General features: G+C 41.3%; 1 protein-coding gene across 2 annotated transcripts in view; it reads left to right on the top strand.

The window, feature by feature from the left end:
- The first annotated feature begins 847 nt into the window (after positions 1-847).
- The window catches only part of nme8 (NME/NM23 family member 8), a 50373-nt gene continuing 37736 nt past the window's right edge, over positions 848-13484 (top strand). For both annotated transcript variants that reach the window (XM_062957005.1, XM_016994675.2), the window contains exons 1-4: positions 848-978; positions 7778-7849; positions 7935-7992; positions 13097-13203. In XM_062957005.1, the coding sequence (XP_062813075.1) occupies positions 7817-7849; positions 7935-7992; positions 13097-13203 (198 nt within the window). In that variant the 5' untranslated portion in view covers positions 848-978; positions 7778-7816. The remainder of the gene's footprint in view (positions 979-7777; positions 7850-7934; positions 7993-13096; positions 13204-13484) is intronic.

The following is a 13484-nucleotide window of genomic DNA, read 5'->3' as shown; positions in this document are numbered from 1 at the left end:
TTGCCTGTGATGGTGTTGATTCTTATTGTTGTTGTTGTTGTCGTTGTTATTATTGTAATTGTTTTTTTGGAGGCCAAGTGTGAATGTAGGGATTGGGGAGGTGGATGAGTTGTGTTGTCAAATTTTGTATTTGTTATAGTCACAATGCGTTGTTGTGAGTTTTGTGGGTCTGGATTGTGGTTTTGTGGTGTGGTTGTGTTGTTACAACTGATAGGCAAGGTTTTTGTGTTGTGTTGCCAAGTTTTGTATTTCTGGGGCGTTTAGTTGTGTTGTTATAGTCACGATGCGTTGTTGTGAGTTTTGTGGGTCCTGTGTGGTTTTGTGGTGTGGTTGTGTTGTTACAACTGGGAGGCAAGGCTTTTGCATTGTGTTGCCAAGTTTTGTATTTCTGGGGCATTTAGTTGTGTTGTTATCGCATGATGCGTTGTTGTGAGTTTTGTGGGTCTGGATTGTGGTTTTGTGGTGTGGTTGTGTTGTTGTAACCTGGAGGCAAGCCTTTTGCATTGTGTTGGCAAATTTCGTATTTCTGGGATGTTTAGTTTTGTTGTTATAGTCACTGCGCAAACAACTTTATCATTTTATATATATAGATATTCCAGAGGAAATGCATAGGCTGTATTTCAGAGGGTCATCATTGGCTGTCTCCCATCTAAGATCATAGAATAATAGAGTTGGAAGAGATCACATGGGCCATCTAGTCCAACCCCCTGTCATGCAGGAAAAACCCAATCAAAGCATCCCCAACAGATGGCCATCCGGCCTCTATTCAGGTGAGATCTTAAATGTCTTAGGCCTCATCCAGACCAGGCCTTTTCCCCTTCTTTGGCCTGCTTGACAGTTGGAGGCTGTTGGTAACCATGGCAACAGCAGCTCTAACAGTCACTGCATCACCTTCTTCCACAGTTCTCATCTTACCTGAAAGCAGTTACTGCTTATTCAATAACACAGCATCTATAAGTACCCAAACCTGTTCAAAAGGTGATGTGCCATTACGCATTATTATTATATTGTTGAATGTAATGACTTTATTGTTTAGTTTATTTTTAAAAAATATTGTTGTTAATCACCTTGAACGCTGGCAGCATGGCAAGAGAAAAACAGAATAAGGACAATAAGCAATAATAACGTGGGAAGAATATTAAAAACTAAATGAATATATCTATGGCCATGAAGACAGGGTGAAAAGGAAGAAATGGGCCAAGAGGAAGGTGTTGCGACTGCCTTCCACTTTTTCAAATATCCTCAATATCAAAGATCATATGGATCCAGAATAAGTCTCCACAGTCTTTTACGGATTCACTGCCCAAACTCTACCTTTGGAAGACAGTCATACTCGGCCAGGAGCGATCACCCATGATGACTATAATATAATTTTATATTTTAGTCTGGCTCATGCAGGGTTCCTCAACATCAAAGTGAAGAAGTACAGAGTTGGGCAGAAGTTTGATCCATTAATAGCCAGCTCTCCAGCTGGATCTACACTATCCTATATCCCAAGATCAGATCCCAGATTATCTGCTTTGAACTGGGATATTTATTTATTTATTTATTTATTTACAGCATTTATATTCCGCCCTTCTCACCCCGAAGGAGACTCAGGGTGGATCACATTATATATACATATAGGGCAAACATTCAATGCCCATCAACACATCGAACCGAGACAGAGACAGACAGACAGATGCAGAGGCAATTTAACCTTCTCCTGAGGGGATGATCGATTCTGGCCACGGGGGGGGGGGGGGGGGGGCAGCTGCTTCATCATCCACTCTGAAGGCACTTCCTCACTTCCTCATTCCAACGTTGTAAATTAGTTAAACTTGCCTCCCCACTTTTATAAGTGGTACCTTATTTCCTACTCAATAGATGCAACTATTTTTCGGATTGCTAGGTCAGCAACGAGCAGGGGCAATATTTTATTTTTAATTGACGGGTGCTCACCCCACCATGGGCTGGCCTCGAACTCATGACCTCATGGTCAGAGTGATTTATTGCAGCAGCTGTTCACCAGCCTGCACCACAGATATTCCAGTTCAAAGCAGATATTGTGGGTGAGTCTGCCTTGATATTCTGAGTTATATGGCTGTGTGGAAGGGCCCTATGTCTTCACTGCCAGATAATCTGGGATAAAGAGATAAACTGGAATCTGATCCTGGGATATAGGGCAGTGTAGATCCAGCCTCAGAAAGAGGTCCACAGGTGGATAAGGAACTTTACTCAGAGCCTAATTCACCCCATATTATGCTATGTTTTTTTTTTACTAAACTAGCTTGGAGACCCGGCGATGCCCGGGTCATTTGAGAAAGGCATTGTTTGCCTGTGTTCCAAGTGTAGCCTATATCCAATGTCAGCTGGGTTCAGTGGGTGCGGGTGAGCTCCAACTCCCATATGCAAGTCCCATCGTCCAGTGTCCATCCCCCTCCAAACAGAGCCAGTATGTAGAATAGGTCATGAGGGCTCCATGTACCATGTTTGGTCTTGATCAGTCATTTGTGTGGGTCGCGGTGCTCTCAGGAAGTGAGTGAAGGTATTGGAAGTCCCATCGTCCATGGTCCATCATCCTCCAAACTGCACCTGGGTGCAGAGTGAGTCATGGGTGTTCTCTGTTTGAAGTTTGATCTTGATGAGACATTGATGGGGGTGACAGTGGTCTCAGGAAGTGAATGAATATACTGCAAGTCCCATCATCCAAGGTCCAAGCTCTTTCAAACCTCACCAAGATGTAGAGTGGGCCATGGTGGCTCTATGTGCCAAGTTTGGTCTTGATCAGTCATTGGTGGGGGTCACAGTAGTCCCAGGAAGTGACTGAAGATATTGTAAGTCCCCTCATCCACGGTCCCTCTTCCCCCAGACTGCACCAGGATGTAAAGTGGGCTACCCTGCACCTGCGTGTCAAGTTTGATACAGTTTTGTCATTCATGGGCATCACAGTGGTTTGTGGGAGGTGAATTGGATGAATGTACTGCAAATCCCATAATCCTTGGTCCACCCTCCGTCAAACTGCTGCAGCATGTGAAGTGTGTCATTTGGGATATGTGTGCCTGGTTTGGTTCAGTTGTGTGATTTGTGGCAGTTGCTGTGGTCTCAAGAAGTGAGGGAAGGTACTGCAAATTCCATCATCCTTGGTCCATCCTGCCCCAATATACATCAGGATGTAAAGGGGTCGACAGGAGTTCTGTGTGCCAAGTTTGGTCCATTTCTATCATTGGTGGGCATTGCAGTAGTCTGTGGGAGTTAAAGTGTTTGAAAGTACTGCAAATCCCATCATCTGTGGTCCATCCTCCCCCAAATGGCAGCAGGTCATAAAGTGCATCGTGGGGATGAAGTGTGCCAAGTTTGGTGCAGATCCGTCATTCCTGTTGGTCTCAGTGGCCTGGGATAGTGGCGGCCAATCAAAACGCGAGCACATATTCCGCCAGGCCAATCAAAACGCTGATACATACTCCGATTTCACTTTTATTATATATATAGATTAATATTGAGGAGTAGAGAAGAGTGGGGTGCTGAAGTTTTTCAATGAGTATCTCAGAGGTTGTAAACGTCATATTTGTGCAGCAACCCCCAGAATCCCCAATCATCAATACCTCAGTACAGTGGTTCCTAAACTTATTTGGCGTCTCAGCCACACACTCAGTTGTGTAAGGTTTATATAGGATCTGTGTGCATTTGTTTGGCCCTTTGCAAATGGCAGTCTATCTATAAATGCTAGGAATCATGCCACCCTCCGATTGCTAGACTGCAGGTCCCAGCATTACTAATGATAAGAGTAAGGAACGCTGGAAGCTGCTGTTAAGCAGCAGCTAAGGTCACTTGATGCCCACCCTTGCAATACATGGCTCCTTGAAAATTATATTGCCATTCAATAAGAGAGGTTGGGAGAAGCCTTTTTGCCTGCTGGCTCTTTTCATTTAGGTCCCTTCTACACTGCCATATAAAATCCAGATTATCTGCTTTGAACTGGATTATTTGGCAGTGTAGAAGGGGCTTTAGAGCCATGCCACTCAAAGTGGTGGCCCCTGGACCAGGGCCTTGGCAGTTTCCCAGACAAAAAAGAATTTGTGCCAAGTGGGCATAACTATAATGTTTCCTGGCACGTTTGGGGGAAAAATTATTGATATCCCACATATGAGAAGAATTGGTTAGATTCTTTCCCCAAAATATTCCTCGATCATGGACAAGCCATTGGCTACTTAGTAAAAGGTAAAGGTTTCCCCTGATGTTAAGCCAGTCATGATTGACTCTGGGGGTTGGTGCTCATCTCCATTTCTAAGCCGAAGAGCCGGTGTTGTCCATAGACACCTCCAGGTCATGTGGCCGGCATGACTGCATGGAGCACTGTTACCTTCCCGCCGGAGCGGTACCTATTGATCTACTCACATTTGCATGTTTTCGAACTGCTAGGTTGGCAGGAGCTGGGGCTAACAGCGGGCGCTCATTCCGCTCCCGGGATTTGAACCTGGGACCTTTCGGTCCGCAAGTTCAGCAGCCCAGCGCTTTAACATACTGTGCCACCAGGGGCCCCTATATTGGCTACTTAGCTTCCATGATAATATAAAATGAGAGAAACATGTTACATGAGCATATGTCCTGGGTGTTTCAAAATGATAGACCCATTTTCAAAGCAGTATGTATGGTGGGAACATGTTGGAATTACACAAAAAGTGACAATCTCATACGTTATCTACGGTAATTATTAAGTTTTACTAGTCATTTTGAGCCAGAAACAAATCTAAAAAATCGACTCTACAAATTGAGACTATCATTATGTAACAAAAATTTTAATTTCCTTCTGTTCCTGCTTGGAAAGTGATATTTCCTGTTTAATTATGCAGTGCTTACTTTGAAAGTCATTGTTATACTCCAGAAACTTTGTTTTTGTGGCTGCCATGAACTACGTTGAATTGGTCGAGACAAAATGAGATATTCATTAAAAATTATAGCAAAATGTGCTGCAGGATGTCCCACAAAACTAAAGTTTCTACAGTTTAATAAAGTTTTCCCGTGTTTTTATGATGGAACCAATTCAGAAATGACATTTACAACCCAGGAACAAAAACGGTGTTACATAGTGTATCTCATTAGGTCTTATATTATGGGATTGCCTTCTTGCAAATGACTGAAGCAAGGAGCTGCTTGTGAGCTGGGAGAGGCATTTAGCAGTAACCATTTGAACTCTATGCCCCACTCTTTTGAGTGGCAAGAGTTTTATTTATGGGAGGTTTGTGGTTTTAGAGATGATATAATTTCAAATCAGGACTATCTTTTTAAACACCTGTATTTTCCACACTTTATTTATTTATTTATTTATTTACAGCATTTATATTCTGCCCTTCTCACCCCGAAGGGGACTCAGGGCGGATTACATTACACATATAGGCAAACATTCAATGCCTTTTAACATAGAACAAAGACAAGACAAACATAGGCTCCGAGCGGGCCTCGAACTCATGACCTCCTGGTCAGAGTGATTCATTGCAGCTGGTTACAGCTGGCTTGCTCTCCAGCCTGCGCCACAGCTTGAGCCCATCTATATTCCACTTTATCCTCACGATTACTGTATGGCCATGCTAAAAGAACTGGGCTAATGTTTTTTTTTTCTTCCTAGTGTCATTACAGGGGTGAACCTGGATATGGCAAGTCCCGATCATCCTAACCATTCCACCACACTGGCAAATGCCACATCTCTCTGGCCGGATTTCCCAATGTTTAGTGCTCCTTCGCCTATTTATTCTTCTCCTGTCCACTTTCCCCTTGTTCATGGAAAATAGAACAGTATGGCTGGTGGGGACGAGGGACAGGGCCTTCTCGGTGGTGTCTCCTCGGCTGTGGAACTCCCTCCCCAGCGATATCCGGCAAACTCCATCCCTCCTGGGATTTAGAAGAAAACTAAAAACTTGGCTCTGCGCCCAGGCATTCAGCGAATAAGCTCATTGGCTGATGTAATCGGGTCACAAATCTGTAATTGTAGCAGTATTGAATGACTGAGGATGGTGCAATATCGCTGCCTTGCAGCGTTTTAATTTTTGTATACTTTTTATCATGTTTTAATTGTTTTGTTTTATAGTATACTTGTTGCTGGCCCTCGTGGCAGAATGTAAGCCGCTCTGAGTCCCCCCGGGGAGAAGGGCGGGGTATAAATGCATGTAATAAATAAATAATAATAAATATGACTGTATACAATCAAATGTAGATTCTGCAAGTTAGTTTTGGAATTGGGAAGTGATGTGTATTATCTGATTAGCTAATATAAGATTATTAAGATAATAATAATAATAATAATAATAATAATAATAATAATAATAATAATAATAATAATGCATTTGTTACCTGCCCCTCCTTATAGAACAAAGATTAAATAGTTATCATTAGAAACTGTACTGTGGACTCTTCCACACAGCCATATAAACCAGAATATCAAGGCAGAAAACCCACAATATCTGCTTTGAACTGGATTATCTGAGTCCACACGGCCAGCTAATCCAGTTCTATGTGGATTTTATACAGCTGTGTGGAAGGGGCCTGATATAGCTCACCACAATTGCTCTGTCCTTGGCAGAAGTCCTTTTTTGCTTATCTCAACCGTGCTACACCCTCTGCTGGTATAAAATATTTATTCCAGTAAATGTTTTCATGTACAGTAGAGTCTCACTTATCCAAGCCTCGCTTATCCAAGCCTCTGGATAATCCAAACCATTTTTGTAGTCAATGTTTTCAATATATTGTGATATTTTGCTGCTAAATTCGTAAATACAGTAATTACAACATAACATTACTTCTTATTGAACTACTTTTTCTGTCAAATTTGTTGTATAACATGAAGTTTTGGTGCTTAATTTGTAAAATCATAACCTAATTTGATGTTTAATAGGCTTTTCCTTAATCCCTCCTTATTATCCAAGATATTCGCTTATCCAAGCTTCTGCTGGCCCGTTTAGCTTGGATAAGTGAGACTCTACTGTACCTGTATTAAGGATTGTGGTGTCAGTATACTATGCAGAAACTTGTTGGTCTTTGATGACGCTATAATAACTATCCTATATTATATGTGGTAGTATAATCATAATAAGAGTTCGGTCTGTTAGCACAGTGCGATTTGTTTTGTAAGCAATGACAAAGACTAAAGATGGTGATATATGATAGATAAAAAATATTCCTTGTAATATATTGCTGTTTTTTAATTTCAAAAACCTGAAAAATCTCTGTATCTTCTGAGTTCCACATGCTTGGGTCTTATACGACATTTTGTCATCCAAATTATTTGAAGGGATCCAAATTGGGGAGGTCCTTAAAATGGCTGCCCTTGCTTACTGCATATAATCAGATATAAGTTTAGAAATGTTAGTCAAAAAGTCTGAGGGTCATTCCACACTGCCCTTTATCCCAGGATCTAATCCCAGATTATCTGTTTATCCCAGGGTATCTGGTAGTGGGGACTCATATCTTCCAGTTAAAACCAGATATTCTGGGATAAGGTCCTGGAATAAAGGGCAGTGTGGAAGGACCCTGAATTAACTTATGCATAGGTCAATGTAAGTATTATACCCTAGCTCTTATCTTAAAACAAATCATCCTTTAACTGAGTGGCCAAAGACAAGAGCTTAGTCTGTCCCAGGAGAACCTAAAAGAAGATTTGACTGCTTTAGTCTGACTTCCACAGTGGAAGATACTATAAAATTATCTTCAAATCATGTGCAAAATTTATTTGGTTTGCTTCCATTGCCTTTCTACCGAACTAAATGTCAAAATTCAATAATAATATTTCTCTCAATTATTTCAGTTCAATATTTTTTACATTTGCATAATTGTAAGAAATAAGATGGCAAGCAAGAAGAAAGAAATTCAGCTACAGGTACAGATCTTTTTTTCTTAATTATTCAATAAGTCATTGGAATATCTAGCATTTAAGAGCTAACAAAATTCTATGTTTACTGTAGGCAGTAGTAACCAATCAAGCGCAATGGGAGGAGATGTTGCTGAATAAAGGTCTAACAGGTACATTTCCTCTTCTTTTCCTCTTCATATCATATATTATACATATACTAGCTGTGCCCGGCCACGCGTTGCTGTGGCAAAGTGGTGGTGGTATTGGTTAAAAAAAATTATTTGACGTTATTTGCAATTATTTATTAATTTTATTGTAAGTTATATTTTATTTATTATATTTTATTATTTTCTTGTATTATTTTTAGTTATTTTCTGTTATTATAGTATTTTATTGTATTAATTTTCAGTGTTTTTTTATTATTTTTATTGGGTTGCTAGGAGACCAAGTTGGAGGAGCTTAGCCTTCTAACTGGCAGCAATTGGATAAAAGCAATTATTCCTCTCTCTCTAATTAGGACTTTATTTTTCTTTTCCTTTTGTTGTATCAACCTAGAGGCGTGGATGATGGGTTGTGTTGTCAAATTTCGAGGTTGGGGGGCCTGTAGTTTTGTTGTTTTGTGGGTCGCCGTGATGCCATCACTCTTTTATATATATAGATGTCAATGGTACCTTCTGTGCATTTAAAACTATATGTACCACCTATTCAATATCTACATTTCAATATCTACATGAAATAACTGGGTGAGGTCATCTGGAGTTTTGGAGTTGGGTGCCATCTGTTGTAGTTGGGTCAAGGGGCAGCTCTGGTACTACTGCTAGTAGGAGAAAAAGGGATCACAGGGAACAGGGGTCTGATGAAGAACAGCAAGTGAAAAGGATTCGTGGAATACTTATGGCTCCTTCTGAGGATGAAACATTTGAAGGATTCTCTAGTGGGGAAGAGGAGATGCTTTATTTATTTCGTGTCAAAAGCATTGCATAATAAATAAGTGATAAAATAAAGGAATCACAAACAGCTAAATAGTTTTGGACCAAGGAGATGCTAGAGGATGATGAGTTGACAGAGAGTAGAGGGATTAAAAGGTCAACTCGGGAGCAAGAGTCTGATGGGGAGAGGGAAAGAAAGAAGATCAGGGAAATACTTATGGCTCCCATGGAAGATGAAACGTTTGAGGGTTTTTCCGGGGATGATGGGTCTGGGAGTGAGATGGAGAATGCTGATTGGACTCAAGTAAGTGTGGATGATGAGCCAGCTCATGGATCTGCATCAGGGGATTGGCAAGCCTCTCATACTTCTGGGACATGGGGAGATCTAAGTCTTGAACGGAGATGGAGGGACTGGAGAGATGAGGGGCGAGGTCCTCTAACAAGATCAAGATCAGCTGCAAGGAATAAGGAAAGGGCGGAGGTCTCATCAGCATCAGACTCCGATGAGTAAGCTAAAAGTGGAGTTTGGAGAACAGTTGCTTTGCAGAAGGCAAGGTGTCTTTTGCGACGTTGCTTTGTAGCTGCCTGTCTCCTTGGGTCCTGGCTGTACAGTTTTGTGTGTTCCTGTGTCTGGTCTACTTTCTGGATTGGCGTTCCTGGCTCTTCGACTCTGGTCTGTTCCTTGGCTACGACTTCGCTTGCTCCTGCTTCAGCGTTTCCTGCTCTGGCAATCCGTTTGGTGTTCCTGGCTCTTCAACTCCGGTCTGTTCCTTGGCGATGACTTCGCTTGCTCCTGCTTCAGCGTTTCCTGCTCTGGCAATCCGTTTGGTGTTCCTGGCTCTTCAACTCCGGTCTGTTCCTTGGCGATGACTTCGCTTGCTCCCGCTTCAGCGTTTCCTGCTCTGGCAATCCGTTTGGTGTTCCTGGCTCTTCAACTCCAGTCTGTTTCCTGGTGATGACTTCGTTTGCTCCCGCTACAGTGTTCTCTGCTTTGGCACCCCGTTTGGCGTTCCGTTTGGCTCTTCTGGCTCTTCGACTCCGGTTTGTTTCCTGGTGACAACATCGCTCGCTCCCGCGCTCCCTGCTTTGGCGTTCCGTTTGCTTTTATGACAACGGCTTTGGACATCCCCAGCGGTTTCTGGCTTTGTTTTTAAAGCAGTTAGCCCTTTTTGACTCTCTGTGCCACAGCGTTGTGTGGCGTTTGTTTTCTGGAACGTTTTGACTGTGTTTAAACCGGATTATCTGGCTAGATAATCCGGATTATCTCTCTACTCCTATTTTAGTGCCTTTTTGTTGCTGAAACTACTTCCTTTTGTTTATAACACTGAAGTTAAGTGTTTTTTGAGTTCAAACTCTCATTTAATAAACGTTTGTTAACACTATTTGTGCGTGTGGCACTTTAAGAGGAGTCTGTGTCTTGACACCATCTCTACGCAGCTCTACTAGTTTTCCATCTAATTCCAGGGAAACTCCTCAGATTCTAAACCAGTGCCTGGCAGCTGTGACTGATTGGATGAGGGTCAACAAGCTGAGGCTTAATCCAGATAAGACAGAGGTCCTCCTGGTCAATTGCAAGGCCGATCGGGATGGCAGCCTGTGCTCAATGGAGTTATACTCTCCCTAAGGATGCAGGCCTGCAGTCTGGGGGTTCTCCTGGATTCATCGCTGATGCTTGAGGCTCATGTATCAGCGGTGGCTGGGAGGACCTTCACACAGTTAAACTTGTATGCCAGCTGCAACCATACCTCAAAAAGCCTGACTTAGCCACAGTAGTTCATTCCTTAGTTAAAAGACAACTCGAAAACTGCAGTTAGTGCAAAGGTCAACAGCCAGATTATTAACTGGGGCAAGCGTTAGAGAGCATACCAGGCCATTTTAAAGCCGCTCCACTGGCTTCCGACATGTTTCCGGGCCCAATTAAAAGTGCAGGTGATTACCTATAAAGCCTAATACGCTTTGGATCCAACCTATCTTTGAGACTGTATCTCCTTCTATAAACCGGTGTGGGCATTGAGATCAGCTGGGGAGGCCTTTCTCTCAGTCCCACCACCATTTCAAATATGGTTGGTGGGGATGAGAGAGAAGGCCTTCTTGGTGGTGGCTCCCCAGCTCTGGAATACCCTCCCTGAATAAATTAGGTTAACCCCCACTCTTCAAGCCTTTCAGGTGAATTTAAAAACATGGCTCTTCAGACAGGATCATCAGCTTAATGAGCCACCAATTGTACTGCTCCACAGTTTGATTGTTATGGCAGATAGCTGGCTTATTCACAGGTTCTACTGTGCTTTGGGAATTTTTATAATTTTGTACTGTTACATTTTATTAGTGGGATTTTATATGTGCTGTTGTTTTTACTTATGTCATTGTATTTATATTTGTGTATTGTTGTTTATATGCAGCACTTGGAGTGCTTTTGTGAGCTGCCCCGAATCCCTTCGGGGAGATGGTAGCGGGGTACAAATAAAGATTTATTATTATAATTATTATTATTCACAGTAATAGTGGTAGCAGTAGTAGAACTAATTATGTGCCTTCAAGTCAGTTCCTATCATAGAGTTTTGCGATAGAGATTTATGCCATTGCTTTCCTCTGAGGTTGAGGCAGTGTGACTTATTCAAAATCACCAATTTTCTGAACTGTATGGGGATTTTAATCCAGGTCTTCCAGAGTCCTAGTTCAACATTCAAATCACAATACCATGCTAGCTCTCTGCACGTACAATTTTGTGCAAAGATGCATTCAACATTGTATCTAGTTTAGCCTCAATTGCATCAGCAACCAGTATCTGTTATGCAGTAGGGCATATCTTAAAATCAGACTACAGTAACCTCCATTAATCAGCTTTCCACAAGCTGGAGGCCTCCAAGCTGTACTATAATATTCTGTCTGTTCCATACAAGGTTCTGTTATCTCCAATCATCAAAAAGAAAACAAGACAATCCTAATCTTTCATCCCACTTCTATTCCCAATGATAGTTTGCAGTATATTGGCAAGGACTTCTGGCTTGAAGTTGTTTAACAATTAGAGCAACAAAATGCCTCTTCTGCACACAGAAACTAGATTATCAAAGTGTGTATTCTTAGGGTAAACAAGTGTGCGGTTTTGTGTAAATGATCTCAGTGCATTCTGGTTCCCAGAAAAAAACCCAGAGCTCAGAATTCTTTATTTTCAGTCTTTTGCACCTGGCTCCTCTTATCATGGTTTTAATGAAAAACTAAATGGGTTGTATCCTGAAAGGAGTCTATCAATTCCCATGCTAATATTCCATGACCAAAAATGGAAAAAAGTATACTTTAGGCTTTAATTCCCAAACAGATCCGGCCCTAGGTAATCTTCAAGTGTAGGCGAACAGAATTTTGGCGCCCCCCTCCCCAAACCAATCACTGAAAAATAAAAGCGTTGGATAAGCGAAAATGTTGGATAATAAGGAGGGATTAAGGAAAAACCTATTAAACATCAAATTACATTAAGATTTTACAAATTAAGCACCAAAACATGTTTTACAAGAAATCAACAGACAAAGCAGTCTCAACTGCGCCCCCGTATGTTTTGCGCCCCAAGCGACCGCTTAATTTGCCTCATTGTTGGACCGGCTCTGTTCCCAAAATCCCCCAGCCAATGTAGCCATAGCAATGCTGGTTATGGATTCTGTAAGTTATTTTCCAAACAAGTAAATTTTCCAGCCTCTACCAATATTAGGATGCATCTACAATGTTGAATTAATGCAGTTTGACACCATTATAAATTCTATGGAGCAATGCTATGGAATCACAGAAGTAGTAGTTTGGTGCGGCATCAACACACTTTGTAACAAAGTCTAAAGACTTTGTAAAACTACAATTCACATGATTCCCCAGCATCAAGCTATGGCAATTAAAGTGGTCTTAAACTGCATTAATTCAACAGTGTAGATGCACCTTTAGTTTGTGGACTTTTGCTTTTTAACACAGGGCCACATCAACTTCATATTACTATATCATAATGTATATACAACCTTTTTGCCATCTCACAATGAAGGTATTCAGGCAATATACAATGAATATATAGCATAGTAAATACCTACATTTACAGTGCAGTAAGTTTTGGATTCCAGTTCAGGCTGCTTCTCTGGACCCTTCTACACTGCCATATAAAATCCAGATTATCTGCTTTGAAATGGATTATATGGCATTGTAGAAGAGGCCTCTGTGTGGAATGAAGGGCGGGGGGCTTTTTTTTATCCTTTGCACCAGGCAGCAACATTTGATCTGGACCTGCTAGATTGCAAAAATGGAAGAAAATCGTATCTGCTTTTTAAAGTTTATTTCATTGGAATTCATTATTGTATCTCTGTGTATTTTTCAGTGGTAGATGTTTATCAAGGTTGGTGTGGACCTTGTAAAGCAGTGATGAGTTTATTCAGAAAACTTAAAAATGAATATGGTGAAGATAATCTCCTACATTTTGCAGTGGTGAGGATCTAATCACTAAGATTTCTAATACTAACTCTTTGGGGGAGCACTGTGTGTGTGTGTGTGTGTGTGTGTATGTATGTGTGTATATATATATATATATATATATATATATATATATATATATATATACACACACACACACACACACACACACACACACACACACACACACAGTAGAGTCTCACTTATCCAACGTAAACGGGCCGGCAGAATGTTGGATAAGCGAATATGTTGGATAATAAGGAGACATTAAGGAAAAGCCTATTAAACATCAAATT

Source organism: Anolis carolinensis, chromosome 6, assembly GCF_035594765.1.
Source record: "Anolis carolinensis isolate JA03-04 chromosome 6, rAnoCar3.1.pri, whole genome shotgun sequence".
NCBI lineage: Eukaryota > Metazoa > Chordata > Lepidosauria > Squamata > Dactyloidae > Anolis > Anolis carolinensis.
This window is presented reverse-complemented; position numbering and strand designations above follow the sequence as displayed.